Source organism: Sebastes umbrosus, chromosome 13 (assembly GCF_015220745.1).
Source record: "Sebastes umbrosus isolate fSebUmb1 chromosome 13, fSebUmb1.pri, whole genome shotgun sequence".
Classification (NCBI taxonomy): domain Eukaryota; kingdom Metazoa; phylum Chordata; class Actinopteri; order Perciformes; family Sebastidae; genus Sebastes; species Sebastes umbrosus.
The window spans coordinates 7,885,102-7,909,395 of record NC_051281.1 but is presented as its reverse complement, the minus strand read 5'-3'; the positions used below and the strand labels follow the sequence as shown (position 1 = coordinate 7,909,395).

Below are 24,294 nucleotides of genomic sequence, written 5' to 3'. Positions count from 1 at the left end.
AGTAAACAAAAACACTTGCTTAGCTTCAGGCAATAAAACCACTTAGTTATGTTCAGGAAAAAAACAACATTTAGGTTTAAAATTACTACGTTTTTACAGTAAATGTCACTTGACGCTGTGAACACTGGACACGAACGAACAGCCGATTGTAACGTGACGCACGGGACACAAATAGCGGTCTCCTGGATGAAAGCCTTGTGTTTGTTGGGGATTTTTTTCACTTCTACAGAACCTACCAAACAAGAACCTCCCTGATTTGTTTACTTGTGATACTAACACTTAAGTGAAGTGTTAATACACTGTTGAAGCAACCTCAACGCCTTCCACAGCTGGTTCACAGTTAGAGCTTGACACTGGTAAAACACTGGTACTTTTTAAATCAGGGAATATCGTAAGAAAAGGAGGTGCAGCTACAAATTAGCTAATGAGATGATGTGCAGGCAACATGCTCTGATTGTAGTGTGAGAGAAGACATTTTTTGGCACACACACCTTCAAAATGTCCCCATTTCATTTTTCCAAATAACAATCAATATGTTGTTATCCCAAAGTACCGTAGTAAAAAATTTAACAAACTCTCTGCGTAGCTGTAACAATGAAATGTCATTGGGCAAAAATAACTTTTCAGCGTTCTTCAAATGTCACCATATATTTGTATTAGTATTGTTCTGTTTTCGAATCAGCACAAAACCACCTCGGTGCTTAGTGTAGCTAATCAGCCAGCGGCTCCCTGTCTTTGTGAAAAACTGTTGCACTTTAGGCAATTCACAAAATTCCAGGCACATGTAATTATTGATTGCCTGGAAATGTCAAGAAAAGGCTATTATGATTCCATCCGGTGCTTCAGCAAAACACAAAGAGCCCGTAGCAGGGGAGGAATTTTCAAAATGCTCATGCTTGTTCTTAGTCAGATTTTCCAGATAGACGTCAATATCTTCAATTTAGGTGGAAGCTCAGAAGTCTTCATATACTGTCATAATGAAGAGGTACAAAGGAGTGTTCGTTAGCTTTCTGTTGTTTCAGTGGTCCGTAACATGGCATCACTCGTGAATGAAAAGCTTGTAACTCCCAAACTTTCCGTAGCTAAGATAAACATCCTTGTATCTGGCTTGATGACTGAGTAGTTGTAATTATTATCAGTGACATTTTGAAAGGGTTTAAAGGAACAGTGTGTAACATATCAGGGGATATACTGGCAGAATATAATATTAATAAATATGTTTTCTTTAGCGTATAATCACCAGGAAATATGGATCTTTGTGTTTTTGTTAGCTTGGAATGAGCCGTCTATATCTACAAAGGGAGCGGGTCCTCATTTTACAGCTAAAGAGTACACTACAAGATGTTTCTGAAAACATTTGAGGCGAGAAATAGGCATTACAGTAACATAATATTGATTCATATTTGATCAGCGCTGCCTAGTTTGACCATTTGATCGGAGTTCATGAGTGATTGACAGCTGCTCAGAGTCGTCAAGCTCTAGCTCGGCTCTGATTGGTTGTTTTCCTCCGGTCTGTGAAATCTTGCAGATGCTATTAGAAGCACCGGAGGACACTGAAGCACGTGATTGTTTTAATATTACCTGTCTCATGCACTACTGTCAGGATATAGTGACCGTTTTATAAAAATAACTGCAGCTTTAAGGCAACATGTTTATGACTAAAATACCATAAATATAAATGATCTTAGCGCCACTGTATCAAATTGGGGCTGACATAAAATATTTGAGAGTTGAGATGTTTAATCATACGGATCATCGTTAGTTGGAGTGATCGCAGACAGATGTAGCCCTTTTATGAGACACAGTTTTGAATGTTTGTTAATATCCCAGGAGGATTTACCATCCGAGGCTCCTTAACAGAAGGTAGAGAGTTGTACCTTTGTTTTCAGAGGAAATTAAATTCATGTTAATAGTTAATCCGTTGAAAAGTAGGATGAACACATGGAGTTTTAAAGCAATAACTGTTACGCACATACGCCTTATCTCTCCCACCCTCCCAATCTATCTGTCTTCCTCTCTCCATCTCTCTCTTTCTCTTTGTCTATCATTCTCTTTCTCTCTCCTCCCTCTCTTTCCGTCCCCAGTGTCCACTGCCACACTGAGTTTTCACAGGAATTTGAGCATGAATTAATAATTAGCAACAGCTGCTGTTCTTGTGTGTGTGTGTTCACGTGTGTGTTTATGTGAGCGGGTTTGTGTGCGTCTGGTGGATGCTAACTATTCTCACGGGCTCACTGTCACCTCGATCACAGTTTCACACACTAAGCAGCTTGCCAAACAGTATACACACACACACACACACACACACACACAGCGCATACGTGTGTGCACATGCAAACTTTTGCATCCAAATTCTTAAGCACACCCACACGTGAATGCACATGACACTTGCATCTATCATTCACCACACACACACACACACACACACACACACACACAAACACTGCTGTCTATGTATATGTTTCTGTCTCCTTGGCCCTCTAAATCCTTTTTGTCCTCTTCGTCTCTTCCCTTGTTCTTTCTTTCTCTGTCTTTGTCCTCATTTGCTCAGCTGTTGGCTATGAATTATGTATTGTATCCTTATGGAGTGAGAAAAGTTAGCTTGGGGCTATCATTCCCCACTTAACGATCATTAGTTGTGTCTTTGCTCCAATTAGAGCTTGATGGCAAATCAGGTCCTTTTTGCAGCCATCCAACTCCTGCATAATGCAGCTCGTTGCACCTGTTACTGTTGCACATTTGGTTGGGATTCTGCTGAAAAATGTTGTGTTAAACTGAAGTGGTATTACTTTTCATGCTTGGATTACATTTGAGTTTGGTTTGTGGTTCAGGGGATTGAGTGGGTTGACCTTTAATTACAAGGTTGGCGTTTTGATCAGAAACCAACTGCTCCTAATGCTCAGGATGGGTTGAATGCAGAGGTTGAAAAAAAGGTGAGGTTGTGAGCATGCCTGTAGACAGTAGATGAGCTGTGATGAAGGAAGGAATGCAATAAAACAATTCATTGTTGCTTCTTAGATCTTGTCATTAAGGTTCATACTGACTTATTGCAAACCAGGAGTTGTAAACATGCACAGACGGACAGCTCACTCTGTGTTTCTGTGACCTCTCCTCAGACAGTGCATCAGCTTTTGTTCTGGTGACTAACAGACAGTTATGCTGCTCTTCTTCTTTCCCGGCAATCATGTGCACATTCAGAAATCAGTAGAGACCACAACTCAGTTTCATCAGTCATGAATAACAGCAGAATAAAGGAACCACAACGTGATGGTCACCGTGATCAAATGACAAATGAATGAGGTGAATTTGAGCTAGTATTGGTTGGTGCATCACTTTGGCCCAGACTGAAGTATCTCAACAACTATTGAATTAGTTGCTGTGAAATTATGTACAGACATTCATGGTTCCCAGTGGATGAAGCCTATGTTCATTTGTGATCCCCTTACTTTTGGCTCTGGTGCTGTCATCATATTGATTTTTGTCGGTTTTAGTGAAATGTCTTAGCAACTATTGGATAGATTGCCATGAAATCTGGTACATACTGTATACAGCATCTATGGTGCCCAGAAGACGATCCTCTGATGATTTATCTATCACAATTAGCAGGTACATTTTCTTGTCCAGTCACCCAATAACTGAGAAGGGTCTATCTGCAGTCTTTTGTTTGAATTTACAACGTTAAAGGTGTTAAATTTGATATTCAGAGCATTAATATAGCAGCAAACAACTATTGTATGTAAAGATATAGAGGAGTAATGTCTACCTGAGCAGAGAATGAAGTCACTCTCCCTCTGTGTGTGTTGTAATCAGAGCTTTTCCTTGTTTTGTTGACAGCGCTGGGCTGCACCTGCTCACTGGCTAGCTCACAGTTGCCACGCTGCACTGCTCTCATACGGCGGTTACAGCTGATAATGCCGTCCCGACCAATGGCGTCGTCGTACCGACCCTCAGGTCCCCCCAGGTAAACACTGTTATCTTTGTCAGCACTTTCACCGTTGTTTTCACTGTTGGCGCTGTTAGCATCGCTAGCTGCGAGCCAGAAGCTCGCTGTTGCGATGTTGAGAGCCATTGAGAGGCAATAGAAATGCTCCCAATCCTATATTTAGCACCGTTACCCACATGTTTACTGCAACCGTAAAGTGACGCCAAAGGGTCTGACAAAGTGTCAGCATGTGATGAGTTTGGATGAGATTGTGTTGATGTCACATATCCATATCACACATCATCCTGTGGTTATTCCATGTTGTCTCACTTGGAAGCAGGCTGAGAGCAATCTGTTCAGGTTCGAACAAAGACAATGATCTGTAATCATTGGTGGAAAAATACAATCAGTGCTGAGTGTAACTCTTCTAAGTTCATCAGAACAGGTTCAAACCAACCTCATTGGGGCTAGATATCTATAACACCCAACACCGCTGTGATCCTATGTTGCAGGAGGGTTCCTGCTGCAAACAGACTATACTGATCCCTATACAGGATGGAGTGTTTGAATAAATATCTAAATAAATAAATGCTCTACACAGATTTACATTGCATGAGGTTGGATTGACCTACCCTGCACAAGAACATTTCATAATGAGACATAGCAATTGATTGCACCTAACTAGCTGTTGCCAGGATCCAACGACCTTTAACCTTTCGGTTACAATTCAGTCCTAAACTCTAACCACTATGCCCCCTTGCCAACTGAGAAGATAAGTTGTTCCCTTTGTCATTAAACCTTTACAACACTATTTTATTTTATCAGAGTACCTCTTCTCTCCTCTCCTCTCCTCTCCTCTCCTCTCCTCTCTGCTCCTCTCCTCTGGTCTCCTCTCTCCTCTCTGCTCCTCTCCTCTCTGCTCCTCTCCTCTCCCAGAATCATTTCTCCTCCACCAGACAGTCTTTTTGCCAGCACCGGATTTTATTTTGCTGACTTCAAGGCAATTTGTGGGATAAATGTCATCCTTTCCATTATGCTAACATCGCGCCCTTCTCTCCTTACCCCGCATAAACACACACACACTCTCACAAGCACATAGAGACACTGACTTTGTGTGAGTCTGTTCCCTGTTAGCACCCTAGCCAGATGTACAGTGGGTGTCATCGCGGTGCCATGGTAACGAGCCATAAACTGAGACTCATGTCTTGCCTGCACTAGTGACATGGTATAGTACGGAGTCCCTTTGTTCTCTGCTGGTCACACAGCAGCTATTCTTTCTCAAACATGAATCATACGCTGTATTTCGCCATCATATCAGATCCAACACTTTGGATGTACTGTAACCTATATTGCTTGACACTGTTTGATTGTTGCATGCAGTGGGGAATCCACAATGACAATCTTCTATAGTTAAATCTAAATTCCATCCTATAGTGCAGCATATGTGGTATACAATGCAGTGTATGCGCTATAAACTGTACTTCATCGTCCTCTGAGCTTTTCTCTGTGTATCCACCCCTGTCCTCACTTTGGCTTACAGGCTTAGTGGCTCAGCTCATTTCACACCCAGCTTCGCACTCCTCCTTCCTATGTATCTTCTTCTCCTGTCCTCTAAGGAAGTAGCCATAAAGCTGTGCATACGCTGTATGACTTTAGAAATCTTGTTGTGTACTTCCTACTCCTACTGTACGAGTAGATCGTTTGCGATGTAAAGCCAACGCTCACGATTTATGTGCTCACACTGTACGGTCCGATCGTCAGCCACGACCTGAGTGCTCACCCTGTACGCGTAAAATAGAAAACAATTCCATGGCCCGTCGGCCCTTGAGGGCCCTTCTGGCTGTTGACAGTCGTCAATAAAGATTTGTTTGAAAGCTCCGAGGCAGGTAAAGTGAGACTACTAGCAGAGGTCTGTAAGGGTCACGATGCTAACCTGACAAAAGTTTATTCAAGTGTGCTATTAGTTTACTTCTTTTAAACTTAAAATAAGAGAGTATTCTTTCAGTTTACTTTTTATGTACAACAACAACAAAATTATACTTAAGTATACTTGGCTCATACCGACAAGTATACAGAAATGTCTAAGTGTACTTGGCAAGTATACAGTAAAGTCTGAGTATCCTTGGCTTATATTGAAAAGTATACGTATATTTCGCTAAGTACTATACGTTGACTTAAAGAAAACTTACAAGTATACTAAAAACGATTAAACTAGTAGTTTATTGAGAGTATACTTTAAAGTGTACTTTCATAAACTAATAAGTTGGCTACAAGTATATAACTAGTAAACTAACAGTATACCTATAAGTTCACTTGTAGTATAGTTCATATTATAGTTGCAGTACAAAATACAACTTGGATATAAACTAGTTGCGTACTCAAAGTTTACCACTCTTACATTTAAAGTATACTTAAAAGTATACTTTTATAAACTAAAAAAGTGGGCCAATTTAGTCAAACCTACCCCAAACAATGCCCGACCAAGCTGAAATCCTGTCTGACTCTAAAATAAGTTAAAATTCAGGCCAGAAACGGGCTAAAATCGTACAGTGTATGCCCAGTTTAAGGCAGACGGAATAAAGTGCAGCATTGCAAGCTAGAATATAATGGAGAGATTATGGAGGGTGACAAGATGCTCTGATTATAACAGGACAAGCTCACAGTGATGGAGAGGAGAGGAAGACATGGAGGGATGGCTGGAGAGAGAAAAGATAGAAGAGGAGGTGGAGGTTGAAAGAGGATGAAAACAGTTAGAGAGGTCATAGTGAGGCTACTAAACATTCTCTCCAAAGACAAACGGGAACAAACCCTCTTCAAAGAAAAAGACCTGATACTAAAATAACACACACCATCTTTTTTCCTTCTTCTTTGTCAAAGCTTAGGTTTCCATCAGCAGGCTTTGAGTGTGTTATCATATCTCTGTTCAAGGAACATCGTGTTCATCTCTTATCTTTTCACTTGTCTTTTATTTATCTTCTACCTAATACCCCGCTCTCTCTTTCTCTACATTCCTTTCTTCTCTCTGAGGATTTATTTTACCAGGGATGAACAGATTGATATGTAAGCAAGACACGCCAAGAGGAAATCTCACCTCTGAGAGGGAACCGGCCGAAAGAATAATATTTAAAAAGTTATAAACTCAGATTAACTGGGCAGAAAGAGTTTAGCATGAAGATACCAGGGGCAGAGAAAGAGGGGAGTTGGAGAAAACAAAGTGAGGGAGCTGTATGACAGGAAATGAGGGAATAAAAGAATCAACAGTTTCTTTTGTTCTCTTTAGAAGCATGCACAGGTCATGTGGTCATCTTTGTGTGAGCACTCGTCCTGTATAACCCCTTAAACACCCTGACACACACACAAATAGAAGTGATGCTGGAGGGGGTCATTGAAGGTCAAACTGAGGTTATCTTACTTGAAATCATGACTACCAGCCGCGACCACGACACTGGTATTGTTTGGTTGTGTCTAGAAGGTAACCCCCGAGTTGCGAAACTTGAGGTTGTGATGGTTGGGGTTAGGCGTTGACCTTGAGTAGTTAAGGTTAGGATAGGTCGTTGGGCAGAAAGTCTCGAAAGAGTTTTCGGACATTTTCGCAACTTGTAAGGCAATCTAGTGGTCTCCTCCTGTTTCATGTCTTAATACTAAGCTAAGTTAACTGACTGCTGGCTCCAGCCACATATTTAGCTTACAGACGCTCTTGGCAAAAAAGAAAATATTTGTATTTCCTAAAAATTCATACGATTCCTTTGATAGTGTCAAAGTTCTTTCTGTAAAGACGTTGTCCTTATTTGCCCTGACTCACAAAAAGCATGTTAAAAAGTTGTTGTTTTTTCTTAACAAGTCAGACACTGAAACAGAAAATGTGTAGCGATACAGACTTACTGCAGGATACCAATAACTCTAAATTGATGTTTAAATAAATGCACCACCATCCAGTAAAAGTTAAAGTAAAATGTCAATTGGATTTGCTTTACAGAAAACATAGTGCCTCTATTTCTTCTAGAAGGTTAAAGGGTCAGACTCTCAGAAACACTATTGATCCGATGCAGTATTAACATTCATGCTGACGTCTTTAAAATGCAGTGGCTGTCAGTGAAGTATATACGCCACAAGGCTGAGGGCTCAAACGCAGAAACATGGGTTTAGAATTACAATAGATGAATAGGACATTATCATCATCTTCTCTACTCCTTTACTGAGAGGTGTAACTTCTTTCTCTCCTTCTTTCTTTCTTTTTTTCTTGTGTTCTCTCTTTCTTTATTTCATCCTTTTGTTTGTTCTTTCTATCTTTCTTTCTTTCTTGTGTTTTCTCTCTTTTTTATTTCGTTCTTTCATTTGTTCTTTCTTTCTTTATTGTGTTCTTTCTTTCTTTCATTCTTTTGTTCTTTAGTTTGTTCTTTCTTTCTTTCTTTCTTGTGTTCTTTCTTTCTTTATTTTAGTTGTTTTGTTCTTTTGTATGTTCTTTTGTTCGTTCGTTCTTTCTTTCTTTTTTTCTTTTTTCTTTTGTTTGTTCTTTCCTTCTTGTGTTTTTTCTTTCTTTCTTTCTTCCTCTTCTTACTTGCTGTTTTTTTTCATACTGTACTTTTGGGTGTGATTTAAGGAAAATGACCCTGAGCCGTAATGAAAGGAAAGGAGGGGGTAAGAACAGGTTATCAAAAGTGTGGAGAGCTTTGAAAGGTCAGTGTGTGTGTGTGTGTGTGTGTGCGTGTGTGGCGATCACACTTGAATGCCAAATAAAATAGACTTTTCTCTCGTCTATTCTCCCTCTCTCTGTAGACACTACAATCCCTCTTTTATACACCATTTCTCCGTCTCTCTCACAGTTTCTTTTTCTCCCTCTTTCAGTCCTGTGACCTGTTCAAATCATGGCCTGTTGAAAATTCAATTTAAGAGCCGCTGTGATGTCTCCCTCCGTCCACGGCCCCCACTATTACAGGCTAAAAAGTTCAGACCAACCCCCATTCCACACACACACACATATAAAACAGAAACTGCAGAAGAAGAAAGCAGAGTGTGAAGAAGAAGGATATGATTTTCTGAGGTTTCAGGAGCGCCACAGTCTCGGGACAATCATATGTAATTTATTTCCACGAGGTACATAGTAATATCTCACACACTGTGGGCGTGCGGCTTCTATTTCTGCAAAGTGAACAGAGGAATGGAATTTTATATGAGGGGACTATGAAAATATTGTTCCTAATAAATAGATCTGTTGGTGTTTTCTAAGCTACGTAGAACAGTGTATGTATGAGGTTGAATATACATTATTCTGCCCTCCACCGCCGACATAGTTTCACTTCGTCTCACAGTCAAAACTGAATATTTTCAATTTCTCATCATCTCTTTGGAGTCCTCTCTCTCTCCCTTTTCGTTACTGATTCTTTTGCTCTCATTTTTCTCTTCTCTTTTTCACCGTTTCTGTTTTTATTTTGCATTTTTTTCGTTCCGGTTCTATCTGGATTTTCCCTCTGTTCTCTCGGCCAGACTTTCTCTCTCAGTGGGGGATAGAAAAATAACAACATAATCTGAACTCTGCAATGGCACACTTGGGATTGATTTACACATTTAATGATGGCATAGTCAGGATTGCACCCACACACACACAGAGACCTTGTGTTCGGATCTTGTTCCGTGGCGGCTTTTCTTGAAAGCATTTGTTTGAGGTGGAGGAAAGGAGAGAGAAGCAAAGAGAACAGCATGTAAGAGGAAGTGAAATAGAAAATACAGCTTAACAGCATCTAAAAAAAAACGAAATCTAAAATTACATTTCTTTTCTCTCTAGAAGTACTGCTTTTTAAAGAACAAATCATCTTTGAAACCTGTGACAGACTAAGTGGTAGTGACTGAAACTTGTTACAGGAAACTCTAGGGGGAGCACTTACCACAAAGCACTGAATCACAGTGAATGAAGTCAAGTTTAAATTTATAAAATTTGATTGTAGTGTTCATTTTATTTCTGTTGATGATTGAGTATTGCAGCTTTACATTTTGTTTTAATTTCGAGAACCACAACATTGTATGTAATGTTAGGCCAAAGAAATGCCCATTAATGTATTCAATATATACAGACAAACTTGTATCTTTACCTTGTGCTTTTTAGGAAAGATATTAGCTCTGGCGCCTGCAGCATAAGCACACTGTACTGTATGCTTGAGCACATTCTTGTCAACGATGCATGACTTGCTTTTTTATTGTACTGATCTTCAGTAAATGCACAATCTCTACTTGAAAGGGAGCGTGCCATTTGCATACAGGAAGCACACAATGAGCGATGCTTTGCAACTGTAGCCATCACTAAGACAGCTTAAGAGTTTGCACACTTCCAGTAGGTGGATGTAGCTAGAAGTGCATATCCATAGATATTATTCTCCAGCTCAGGGGCATCAACACATTGCATTTTGTGTTCAAAATTCTTTGAACTGCTCGGGGATTAATCCAACGCAAGAGTCTGTGTCAATCTCCACTATTATTCATGATGACAATGTTAGGAGGTATAAAGCAGGCCAAGACATTTCCAATGAGATGGCGTGTTTAACATAACAAAAGGATATTTTTCCCTGCATCTTATTCTGTTTTCTGAAAAACCTTGATTTCATTCAGGCAGTCAGTCAGTCTGCTATCATCTCTTCTTTTCACTGCCTTGTTGTGTAAGCCCCCGTAAGCCCCCGTCCCTTCATAACATTTCTTTCTTTCTGTCTTTCTGCTCACTTTCTGTTTTCTCATCTCTCTCTGTGTCTCTCGTTCCTCTCTGAGGATTTGCCCCAGACATAAAATGCTTGTAGATTCAATTATTTATTTATTTGTTTCTTATTTGCATGAGGGCAGCGAGTGCGATAGTGTGTGTGTGTGTGTGGGCTGGATAAGAGAGGTCAAAGTATAAGGATGATGTAGTTATGGGTTTGCAATTAATGAATTTACATATGGTAATGGGGAATGTTTGGCAGGCAGAATGCTGCTCCCAGATGGGAACAAGTCTGACCTCTGACAAATGGACTGATCACAGAAGCCGAGAGAGAGAGAGAGAGACTGACCTCAGAGAAAACAGAACGATCTCCCACTTAATTTCACAGACACTCATTTACAGACGTTTTCATATGAGAGAGAGCGAAGGGAAAGAGATTAAATTGCTTCATGCATTGATAATATCTTATATTTTGTATTAGAGGGAGACGGGACGGAGCCAAGGAAAGAGGGAGGGAGGGAAATGGACGGACTGACCAATCTCTGGGCGATCTCCTTAATTTCACAGGCGCTCATTTACAGGCGTTTTCATAGAAGAGAGGGAGATTAAATTGCTTCATGCATTGAAAATGTCATATTTTTTGTAAAAGAGAGAGGAAGGAGATAGAGGGCGTGAACCCGATGGTCTTTTGGTCGGCAATTCCTCTGAATTCAATTCAGAGTTAGACTGCTTCCCATTCCAGCGGCCTTATTCATCAGCTCACATCACATTCTTATTGCACTGAAAAGGCAAATATGACCGACTGTATTGATTAAAGGAGCAGGCTGGTGATATTCAATGTCAAGAACAAAACCAACAATGAATTGAATCTGCTACAGAAGTATTCCCTCTGTAGCCTGATATAGATTGTTTTTCTTTGCCATAGAGCTCATCTATTGTCCAAAAACTATTAAAATCTAGTCAATGAGCCACAACATTGTACTGGCCTGGTGACATATTCCTTCATTACTATAAATGGACCCTAGTTTATTTTGAGTCAACCCCATATACATAGTCCTGTTGTCAATACTCACATAAAATATGTGTTATTCCACAGCTGAAAATAGTCCCCCAATGAGAGCACTATTTACTTGTGTTTGAGTAACGTTTGCTAAAACCTACAATACCTACCCTGTGAAAGTAGGCGGCTGTGGCTCAGATGGTAGAGAGGGTCGGGGGTCGTCCTTTAACCACAAGGTTGGTGGTTCAATCCCTGGCTTCTCCTGTCCACATGTCGATGTGTCCTTGAGTGAGACACTGAACTCCAAGTTGTTCTCTGGACGATTTACAGCAGCCCAGCGCTCCTAAATGCTTAGAATGAGTTAAATGCAGAGGTCAAATTTCATGTATGTGACGATAAAATAAAGTTTAAGTTGCAATATTGAGAGACAACATATTGTTGGTTTTGGTCTTTGGATCTGGTGACACTAAGAAAAATGAAAAAAAAAATGCCTATACAGTTAAATAATGAATTTGTCTTTAACTTTCGCTTGATCCGGTCTGGTTGTTATTGTGACTTATTGCCAGAAGACAACTGTTGGAATGTGAGTGACAGTTGGAGAGAGGAGTGCCGGTGTAATCAGAGTTTTTTGTTTTGGAGTACAGAAAGCGTAGCTTACTGTTACCTAAAAGATTTACAATGTCATGGCTGAATATTTAGCTGATTTCGACAATGTGGATGCTACGCGAGATTTCAGAATGAAACTTCTCAGAGCGAGACACACAATAACAAACAGATCGGATCAAGTTAAAGGTAGGAAAAACATTTTATTTCTCTAAAGGGTCCTTTCCATAATGTTGTATTAGACACTTATAATAACAATCTGAGCAAAAACAGTGGCAAAAACAAACACTTTTAGTAGATGTACATCGACGGTGAGGAGTCGCCCCGAGCGATTACATTGCAGTCCGTTTAGCGCCTGCCATCTGCAGCGTTCTCCCTCAATACTGGACCAATTTTTAAAAAATATATTGTGTCCCCATTAGTCACTTAGACACAAAAAACATGGTAAAATGGCATATCTCGTATATTTTCTTTGCATGAAAACACTGTAAATAGTCTGAATGTAATCAAATCTGCTTGCGACCACAAAAGGAAATTCAGTTTTCTCAGTTAGTGCTTTTCTTTTCCCATAGCTGTAAATTCATATCTGTTTTTGATATGCATGATCAACCCACACTCCTTGGCCTCACACAGACATTCAATAATTCAATCCTGAAGCACTTTATTGCAGAGTTAAATATATATTTATTTTAGTAAATTACATACAAAAATGAAATAAAGATCACTTTCCAAGTTATATGTTCCCTGTTGAGTCACAGACTGCCTTGATGTACTGCAACTTTGTTCTGTGACATCAGCGGTGAACGGAGAGATCACAGCACAGTCACATGATAAAACACGCACACACACACACACCTCCCTGTCCCCACAGCTAATAGGTTTCAGGAGCTGTCGGAATAATTCTCTGCTTGTTATACACACATAATTAGTTTTCAAAGTAGCTTTGCGTGAATATAGTATCAATTACTTCCCCTCTCTTTGCTATCCTCCTCAGAGAGACAGGTGGGCTCACATTCTCTGACGTGACAGTGTGTTAATTGAGCTATTAGCCAGAGGTGTGTGTGTGTGCGAGTGTGAAAGAGAGGAAGGGAGATGCAGACTCAAGGTGTGTTCAGGTTCAGTTCGTGGTAGCTGCGAGTGTGTGTGAGGTGTTTTGTTGTCATATTTTCTGTCTTTCTTCTCTAATTAACATCTGCTAACAATCAAACTGATAGGTGTGAAACACGGAAGCTTATTGAGTGATGCAGAACGGTGACAACTGGCTCCTGCGTCAAAAGGAGCCAGTTGAGGTGGTTCGGGCATCTAGTAAGGATGCCCCCTGGGCGCCTCCCTTGGGAGGTGTTCCAGGCACGACCAGCTGGGAGGAGACCACGGGGAAAACCCAGGACTAGGTGGAGAGATTACATCTCTACTCTGGCCTGGGAACGCCTCGGGATCCCCCAGTCAGAGCTGGTTAATGTGGCCCGGGAAAGGGAAGTTTGGGGTCCCCTGCTGGAGCTGTTGCCCCCGCGACCCGGTCCTGGATAAGCGGTTGAAGATGGATGGATGGATGGATGGAGAACGGTGACATTTAAATGTAGAAAAAGTTAATTTATGATAGTGAATAACATAAACATATTTGTAATTTTCATGAGAGGAAGTTGCTTTTAACAAGTAAAAAACGAGTGTAGAATTGACTACATGAAGGACCCATTGTTTTGTCTTTCTCTGTCTTTTTCTTCCCTGTATGTTGCTTTGCTTGCTTCTCTGCTCGTTTTGTATGTTCCTCTGTCAGATACACAAATACCGTCCATATGTTTGGCTGCCTGGCCACACCAGCAATGTTCATGGGAAATGTTACTCATTGACATTTGTACTGCAGGCTGCCTGTAATGTAAGCAAACATGAAATTAAAGACACTGTTTTGTTTTCAGGGTTTTGGAGTCATCCCTGGCGCTGCCCTTCTCCAACACAAGAGTTTTGTTTTCTCAAATTCTCTGAGGTGTCCACGCCAAAAAAGGTTGTTTTTTCTTTCTCATTTTCTGTTTCTTTAGCATTGTTTTGCTGTTCTCCATGATGAAACTTTAGTCATTGTTTTATTTTCCCCAAGTTGTTGAAGTATATGTGCCAATTTCTTTTTTCCTTGGCATTTTTGTATGTTTGATTCTTTGTCCGTGCAACCTCTCCGTCACTACTACCATCAAATCAAGTTTAGAGCCAGTAGTCTGGTGTATCACAGAATGCAGCTGCCACAAGAAAACCAGCTCTTCTCATCAGTTAGTCAAGAGTTTTGACAGCTTTTTGTTGTAGTTGTTGTTGTTGTATGGCAACCCAACACGTTGGTTTCACACGGGACACAAACAGCAGTCTCCTGGATGAGAGTCCTGTGTTTGTTGGACCCATCCAGCTCCCCTCTCATCCGCCCTTTGGTTCGTTTTTTCACTCTCTAAACTACGTCACCACACTCCCCGACCACTTTCTTTGAACGTCTAATATTGACGTGGATGGGTTTACATTGTAGTTACTTCAAAGCCCGGAGCATCTCATACCTGTGCCTTGTGCGTCGGTATCAGACGCCTAGGACCGTGACAAAGCGTCTGTATTTGTTGCACTGGGAATGAAAACGGGCTGCATTAGCATAAGCATTTTCAAGACATGTGGAAAAATGTGGAGCACCAAAGTAAAACATTTCCTTAAATCATTCTGGAAAAATATGTTAATTTAAATTAAAACAAAAAAGTTAGTTAAAAGAGTTATTAGCTTGATCTAACGAATTTATCAAAAAAAAAAAAAACATTTTAATTGAGTCACATAAAAAGTCTGAAACACACTTCTTCATCACTTGATTTTTAATTACATCACTCTTCTCAGTTAAAATAATATCCAACACACTGTTAATAACCTACACATCACACCTAAATGAATGGCTATTTACAATGAAATGTAAATCCCTTTCAGAATAAAAGAGCAAGCACTGCTCTGGGGTAAATAACCACATTAGGCAAATAGGTTTACTTTGCTGTTGAGTTCCATGGTATTTTTCCATTCCCAACATATCCATTCATCCATCCATCCATCCATAATAAGTCCATGACTCCCAGTGGTGCTATCAATGGTTTTTACTCTGCACTGAAAGCAAGGCTAGTACATGTGTGACACATTGAAGATCTCTGCATGGACATGATCGACGTGGCTACTATTACAGTACTAGTGTGTGTGTGTGTGTGTGTGTGTTAGAGCGTGTAGTGGAAGGGTCTATTGACAGCCTGCTATTCTTTTCTCAGTGCAGGGGGATATGGGGTGTGACTGTCGTGGATGGGGGGGCTGAGGATTTAGGAGTGTGGACTGATCGAAATCTCCCCGCTGACAAGTCCCAGTATCGATCTGTCTGTATCTGTGGCCGACACATGGCCCCACACACACACTAGACCAGTCTGCAGGGTGTAGGAAAAATCTTTCAGTAACATATAACATGTTGAGCACCGGGGCATGGCACTCTGTCTGGGCTGGATTTATTTGGTTAATATAATTTATTGATGAGATTTGGAGATTTAGAATGCAACACAGAGCAGGCTAAGTAATGTGAGCCGACAAAAGCGAGATGAAGACAACAAATAAGTACCGCACAAATGAAAGCGTTAAGATGAATGCATTCTTTATAGCACAAAAATCTCATTTACAATAGAAGTTTATTCTTTTGTCAACCATTATTCAATGCATCCTATTAACATAATGGATTTTAGGGCCATAAAGGCTTTCTCTGGGTCATACGCTCACAATGGAAAAAGGGGTAGTTGGAAGTATATAACTGAGATCTGATAACATCTATAGTATAGGAAGGGCTGAATACAATGTGCATGTGGTGCTGGTAGAGGGGATACTAACCTTGTGGAACAGTGGTTGATGGCTGAACTATGAAGTCCTGGGTTGCAACTTCAAATCTGCATTAATTCTGGCCACTTCGAGGACAAGACATTGACATAATATCACCTTATGAAGTTGTTATGGTGAATGATTTAGCAAAAAGTTGCTTATTACAGTATTATCTATGTATATGTCAAGTGGAAGCAAATATGTTCAAGATATTCTCCTTGGAGTTGTGCAGAGCAGCAGCAGCCTATTAAGCGTTTAATGTGTACAGTATTGCACATGTATCTCTTGCAACACGGTCTCACAGGAAGGCGTATAAATAGCAAGACATTACGCACACATTCCATGTGTCATGCAGATTTTTAGGCTTTTCACGTGTCTTTTGTATGCCACGCAACAAAACTACGGTAGGTTAAGTTTAGAAAAAACATCATGGTTGGGCTTAAAATAAGTATGTAAAATACGTACGGAAACAACGTAACATAAGTACGGAAAACAGATCACAAACATCACTAAAAAAACACGTCATAAATGTCAGTAAAAAAGACTAAAAAACACGTCACAAAGGTCACTAAAAAACATGACAAATGTTACTAAAACACGTCACAAACGTCACTAAAAAAGATTAAAAAACAAGTCATAAATGTCACTAAAAAGACAAAAAATCACGTCATAAACGTCAGTAAAAAACACGTCGCAAACTGGAGAAACTCTTGCAAGATTGTTATGGTTAGGCATAGATCTCGAATAGTTAAGGTTAGGATTGGCTGTCGGGCAGCGAGTCTCGCAAGGTTTTGCGAGCCTGTTTTGTAGTGCAAACCGGCAGCTTTTAAATATACTGCACATGGTATTTTACCATCCATCATGCCTTTTCCAACCAAATGTCTACCGGTCTCTTTGTTTCTTGCTACACTCGTTCTCAAGTGCTATATCCATGAATTCGGACAGAGCCTGTGTGGTCCAATCCAAACCCCAAAGAAGGGAGTGAATTACATCAACATTAATCCAAATAGTTTCTTTTGAATTATAGTTGGGGAATGAGTGTTTGTGGGTATTATTGTGTATGTGGCCCCCTGTTGTCTTATGCCAGATGTGCCTCTCTCAGTGCCTTCTGCGGCTGCTTGGGGTGATTTAAAAGCATGATGGATGATGCATGTTGGTACATGATATTCACCATTAGTATTCAGTGTTATTTCAGGAGGCTAGTGGGGGGTGATGGAGAGACTGTATGAGGGACAAAAGAGTATGTGCATGTGATTAAGTGCTTTCACGTACAGTATGAACTGTACGCACACCCTCTATGTGAGTCTTTCCATCCTGCGTGTGCTACACAAGCATCTTGTAATGCTGCTCTCCTCTCTCCCACTGCGCCCTTTAATTTCCCTTTTTCTTTTTTTAAAAGCAGAACATGTTCTACCACACGTATTGATTTGTTTGCCAGGGTCTGGATGCATCTGGCCCAACAGCAGGGGAGCATTCACATCCTAGCATGTTCGCCGCGGTTCATAACAGTTCATAATGGAGGAGGCACGACACAGAACACTGCTGAGGTTCGTATTTTACCATATGGGGCGAGGAGAGGGAAGAGGCAAGCCATATGGATCAAGGGTTGAATGCAAGTGTGTGTGCGTGAAAAATAAAACCAAAGTGAACCTGTTTTTGGCTGCTGGGTATATATCATGCCCCCATGTTTTTTTTAAATTTAAGACTTTACAACTTACTGTCGTTTTTGCTCCTGTACAGCCAATATCTGCCAGGTTTGTTCTTTTCCAGTGTTACAACAGTAGTCTGTTGTTACTTTGAGCTGCTTCTGATGGCAGTACACTACATAAGGAGCCAAGTAGCCACACTTAAACCTAACCAAGTCAATTATAACCTAACCAAACCGTAAAGGACCAGTGTGTAACATTTAGGGGGATCTATTGGCAGCAATGGAATTTAATATTAATAAGTATGTTTTCTTTAGTGTGTAATCACCTAAAAATAGAATCGTTGTGTTTTCGTTACCTTATAATGAGCCGTTTATTTCCCAGAATGGACAAACCAAACTCTGTTAACTTTTCCTGCTTGGGCCAGAGTTCATAACGTTACTCGCTCCCATTGCCTCTGCTCTCTCTCCCTTGCTTCACCACTCACTTCCCACGTACACACACACTCTAAGCACTGGCTCTGCTCCAAATGGCTCTAGAGAGGGCCATTAGCGTTTTTGTCTCAGCCACCGTATCTCTCCAACACACTTGGCTCACGAGAGAGGCTTCAGTTGGTTGCTGTCTCCTCTCTTCACCGATATATATACCACCAGATCCTACACACTGGGCCTTTAAATGCATTGTCGCATCATAAAATAGATTTATTTTTCAACAGTGAGTTGTAATGGTTTTGAAAGGTTCAGACAAATGATGTCATCCTGCTGTTCGGGGCGTTATACCAAACAAAGCCTCTTTTTCATGCTGTGTTTTGGCCCCTCCTGGACGGGACATAACACTACATTTATCAAGTATTGTGTGGATATATGGCCTCAGTCAGAGGCCTCTTTTACGGCACACATGTTGACTGACTCATAGTAAGAAAAGCACGCATGTAAAATACCAGGACCCCGTAACTGAAGCAGCTAAATGGAGTTTAGCCATCATTAATGTTATTATAAACACTTTGATGACATGTCAATATGTCTTCTATGAAAAAGGCCTATTTGCAGTGTTAGTGAAATAAAAAAAATAAATAAAAAAATGTTAATACAATCTGTACAAATCAATGAAATTGATGAGGACAAATCACATAATGAAAAGAATTGAATTGGATTTTTCCGGTGAACTAGAGTGATATAAACCAACTCTTTAATCTTAAATTATTACATTTACAGTGTATTTTTTATTGTGTATGACTCTGAATACTACCAACATTATCATTAAAACTATATTCATGTTATTAATATAATTATAAGTCGAAAAATACGAATTCAGACAAAAAAAAGAGAAAAAGGGTTTTGCCTCTTACTCTTGAACCTCGCAGTTAATTCAAACATTTCAGAAGTCATATCCTAAATGATTACTCAAGTGTACTTCCAACTTTCAAACTTTCACCAAAGAAAGAAGGAGGGAAAAAATGCATGCATGCACAATGTTCCTGCTCCCCTGGGGTTCATTAGAAGCAATGGAATTCAGTGACCCAGAAACTAAACCTAGCCCAAATCAATTAGCAGACATACACATGCATATATTTGAGCTGCTAATTACAAAGCCAAACTCCACCTCACAGGGAGGGGTTTCTTCTTTGAAGATGAATCAAACTGTGAGAAGCCAAAATGTTTTGTAAATACAGTATTTTTGTTGGCTTCGACATGATAATGCTGAGCTGGTGTCAGCCAGCAGACGATTTCCAAGGGCTTTGATACGGTTTCAAGGTTCTTAAGACACTAATTTGACTGCCTGCTGTTTTAATGTGGATCCCTTATATCAAATTATACCCTGAAAAAATGGTTTGGCTGTCACTGAATGCATGCCAGCTCTAGGTTTTACAAAACACAATCTGTTACTATTAATAATATTTACAATAATATCCATTAATAATTCTGTTAGACTGATGTCTGTTAATATTTTTTGTCACCATTTTTTTTTTTAAATGACTAATGTTTTATTGATTTATGTGTTTTATATGGGACAACCAATAGTTAAAAAAACATTCAAAGAAACAAAGAAAGAGAGGAGTAAATGAAAAGCACATGTGTTTCTAATAACATTAACGATGCCTCTGTTCTGTTTAAGTGTTCCAGTCAGCCGTGACAGTGTGACAGTGAAAAAAAAGCTTGACTTATAGTACAAAATTACCCGGGTCATCCGAGGTTCTTCCACATCCATTGGGCCCATAGAGCAGGCACAGTAGCGTTTCCTTTAACCCCGCCTCCCAGCCCGCGGTCCAGCCTCGGTCTGGGTCTCATTCACATGAACGGAGGAAGGGAAATAACTCTGGATTCAGCTATTAGTGCATTTTACAACTTTTAGGACCTAATGATTTAAAGGGACTGTTTGTAAGAATCAGAAATTGGTTGTAACAGCGACACCTGTGGCCGTTAAGTCAACGAAAGTCAGCGTCCTGTTGCTCAAGCTCGCCCGTGTGCACGCGCTAACTGAATGTGAGCGAGCATCCGTCAAAACAGTGAGGCTAAAAAAACACAATATCACTCTACATTTCACCTGCTTGGCAGTAACGTTAGCTGACTAGACGAAGGTCTCTCCATGAATCACTGCTGATCCTAGTGTTGGCTTTTCATGCTTCAGCCTCCCGACCGCGGCTGAAGGGAGACACCGGCACCCGGTCAGTCGATAGCGTTTCTCGCTGCGGAGCCCCGTCACTTCACAAGACACGGAAAACCTCTGTTGGTCTGGAGGAGCTGCAGCAGTTATTTCTGCACAAACGTCCACTGTACATTCACTAGATATTCTCAGAGCTAAACTAACTCTTCTGAAGTGTGTAGTGTGCGCGCATGCACGTGTGGAGCGAAATAGCGAGTACGAGCGCGGCGTGTGACTGAAGGCAAGCAGGCAGAGGAGCAGAGAGGCGTCCTCCGACCGTGGCCAACACTGTTTTGCAAGACGGGCTTCACTAGATATAACTTTTGCGGTTTTGGTGCTTTCCGTGTAGTTTGTGTTGGAGTCTCGTCTGAACAGCGTAGCCACACGGGAGCGTGCATGGAACACCGACCCGGATAGATTTATACGTGTAAGAAGTTACAAACAGTCCCTTTAACAATGGATCAAATTAAATGACTTCCTATCAGCTGCTGCATGAACAAAACATTGGAACAGGAAATACAAAAGGGGGCTCATTTAAAGAGTTTATGTTGTCAAGCACTCTCTTCGACTCCTTCCCTCACCTCCTCTCCTCTCTCCTCTCCTCTCTCCTCGCCACAATAAATGCAGTACGTCCCCTTTAAGAAAGTGACAGCAGCAGCAGCAGCAGCAACGCTGGAGGAGCTGGTCAGGAACTAACTGGACCAGGAGGAGCAGAGCGGACTGAAAGAAGCAATCTACAAACTTTTACAACTGTGCTCTCTCTCTTTGAACCAGTTTAACATCACCTCTGACTTCTACCGACTATGAAACTAACGGCTCCGTCTCCCTACCGAGTGAGTCGGTGATGAAGTGGAGGAAACTGACCGAAGGAAGGAAGGAAAAGTTGTGAGAGGAAAGGAAAAAACTTTCTGGAGTGATGAATCCCTCCCTCCAAAGTTCAGCTAAGGTGGCTAACTAACTAGCATATAGCACTCAGCTTAGCTAACTCTCATGTGAACGTTTGGATACACATCTGTACTAACAACGTTACACATGTGTCCTAATGTAGTGGAGAAGGACGTGAGGATGTATGTAATGCTTCCTTTGCATCCTTGTCTTCTTGTTACCTTAGTTACAAGCTAATCATCTTTAGCTAAGTGGAGCTAACTCACAAACAGCTAGGCAAAGTGTCAAAGTGAAGTAGTTAAAGTTAGTTAAAACTGAGAAATGACATGACACACACTTCCAGTTTAGCTGCTCTTCATCATGAAAAGTCTGCAGTGTTTGTAACTTGTCTGCAGCCTGAGATGATGTGATGAAGTGACTATATATGTAGTTTTAATTCAGTAATTCAGTTCATGTTGATTTTGATGCACAGCCTTTTTCTCACACTGGTTTGTGCTTCACATCTACACAATTAAACTTTCATTGCTCAGTACATCACATATATATTTTTTTATACATAGTTTTGATTTAGATTCTAATTCCTGATTCTTAAACTGAGTTTTATATTGATTCACAATTGCTATGTCAACACTATTATGTTGAAATATGATTGCATGCATTTGCAAATTTGCATAACTTGTTTTGTCAAATGTTCAGACATGAGATAGCTAAGGTGCCTTTTGTATAATTTAACAAAAGGCACTTTAGTTTACTATTCAGTAAATGGGCCAAATGAATAGTATCAACACTTGCTGGATACTACTTTGAGGAGATGAGAAAGGGACCGTCATGACCTTAGCATGAGACAGTAATAACAGAGCCATCATTATCACGTGGCTGTAAAAGAGCTCTACTGACTCTGGACCACTTTGCAAAGCTGTGTGACTTTTTGGAGAAGTTGCTTTGAGTGATGTGAAGTGACTCAATATCAGCCCTGCATTTTTTTTGTTTTGCTCACATCCACTGCTTCTTTCATCAAGACTTTCTGCAGTTTGGAGCCTACTATCATCATTGTTCATCACATCAACATCCAGAGGGGCCTGCATCTTGGATTAAGTGGAGTGCTATAATGAAGGTGACGGTGACATTTGGGCAGACAGGTGTGGTGGTGCCCTGCAAGGAAGGATGGACGGTGAGGGACCTCATCCAGCAAGCCACGCAGAGATACAGAAAACTCCTGGAACAGGTACCGGTCATGAGTTTGAAATGCAACTTATTAACCAGGGCTGTCCCCGAATACTATTTTGATGTGCTTCGAAGCCTCGATGAGATTTGTTGTCGAAGTGTAAAGTAAACGCACCTATTTGGCAATATTTCACGTTTAAACTCAATGCTAAAAGGGAACCATGACGTTGATGAGGTAATCTCGCTGCGAGGCGGATGGAGCCGTCACAGCCGGTGTGCACGGAGCAGCGGCGCCAGGTAGACCCCCGCAGCAAAAGCGTTACCGGAGGCCAGACACACCGCAACCCGACGGAAAAGATCAGAGTCAGCGCTCTGCACATGTTGACCGTAATCTTTCTTGTAAAATGTCAGGTGTAATTGGTAACACCGGTGTTGTCCAAGTTTATTAACCGGTGGGAAAATTTTCCTCAGTGTCATATCACTACCTATGACCATTACAGGAATCGTATGGTACCGTCGGTACTGTAGAAAAAGTACCGTCACTTTTTAAAAATTTGGCATCGACTTGGTACGAAGTATCGGTTCTCGTGACATCCCTACTTCTGTCTATCTCCATCTCCCCTGTTTCACAAACAAAAAACAGTGATATCTGTCTCAGAATTACTAATAATAGTTCATGTTGAATATGAATACTGTTGAGGGATTAGTCCTCATTTCATGGGCTAGTTTGGGATTTATTCATTATTATTACATCTTATATATACATATATAAAAAACACATTTGAATACTGATTTGGAGGTCGATTACCATGGCAATGGTTGAAGCTTCGAAGCATTCGGGTCAGATCTACTATTAACACTAACAATAAGCCTCTTGAGAGAATAGGCAATGTTGTGATATAGAACTGTGTGATTTGGTATAGCTGCTCCAAATAAAAGCAAAGGTGTTTGTTATCATTATTTTGAACAAACAATTAGGCTATTCACTCAATGCACAATCATCTATAAACGTTTTTGAGGGATATGCACTCTTAAAATACAAACCAGCATGCCAGATATTGTTGTTTCCCAAAGGATACTGGTTTTTGAATAAATGCAGACATTTTGGAAAGAGATGACAGGTGTATCCAGTCAGGACCGGGTATTTCTTGAGATGTTTTGTGACTGGTACCGGTACATTTGTGGTACCGAAACAATACTTGCTATGGATGTTTACATTGCAGTTTTAGATGCTTTCTATTCAAAAGAGTACTATGATTTGAAAGTAACTCTTTACTGACACTGTGGCAAAAATGTACTCCCCTTATACATCACCTTACAAGGCCGTTATGGTGGATGTTTCTTTCATATAAATGCAGCTCAATCGTGTGTGTGAGTAGCAATCATTGTAGTTTTAGAGTAAGTTTCATTTTCATAGATACCAAATAGTCCAAGAACAAGAACAAAAGAATGAACAAATGACTCATTTTGAGTCTATTTGACCTTCGAGCCATCGGTTCGCTACATTATTCATTGTCAGAAATAGTTTTGTAATAAAGTGTTAAGATTTTTATGAACTCCTGAAAGCCTAAGAAAAGAAGCCAGATAACTTTTTATGAAACAGCACTTTCATAACATTTGAGGTTTTTCCCTGAAGTCATAAAAGGATAATGGAATGCTCTGTCATTTTTATATCATGAAAGGGCCATATGATTTTCACATCTCAAAGTCTTGGGAAATTAGACAAAGCCATGGAGGTCCAGTTCTCCATAATTGCTGTATAAAAAATTAAAAGCATATCTGATGTGAATTGTGATGGTGCAGACAGGAGCGGGCACGAGGCGTTCCCACTTTAGTTGTGAGTGTAGAAATGCAAATGAGTCCCTTCTTGTGATTCCTTTATGACTGCTGTTGATTC

General features: G+C 40.5%; 1 protein-coding gene and 1 long non-coding RNA gene across 6 annotated transcripts in view; one reads left to right on the top strand and one right to left on the bottom strand.

The window, feature by feature from the left end:
- Positions 1 to 15,300: 15,300 nt before the first annotated feature.
- LOC119499849 lies at positions 15,301 to 19,980 on the bottom strand. The gene is made up of 3 exons (XR_005209458.1): positions 19,884 to 19,980; positions 16,072 to 16,145; positions 15,301 to 15,620 (listed from the first exon to the last, which is right to left on the bottom strand). It is a non-coding gene; the product is annotated as an uncharacterized LOC119499849 (long non-coding RNA).
- Positions 19,981 to 21,007: 1,027 nt separating this feature from the next.
- pard3bb (par-3 family cell polarity regulator beta b) overlaps positions 21,008 to 24,294 on the top strand; it is a 240,375-nt gene continuing 237,088 nt past the window's right edge. For 4 of the 5 annotated variants that reach the window (XR_005209567.1, XM_037789757.1, XM_037789756.1 and 1 more), the window contains exons 1-2: positions 21,008 to 21,294; positions 22,253 to 22,458. Coding sequence is in view for 4 of the 5 variants with exons in the window: in XM_037789757.1 (XP_037645685.1) it covers positions 22,342 to 22,458 (117 nt within the window). In the remaining variant the exon portion in view is untranslated. The remainder of the gene's footprint in view (positions 21,295 to 22,252; positions 22,459 to 24,294) is intronic. The other variant, XM_037789758.1, reaches the window with a different exon arrangement.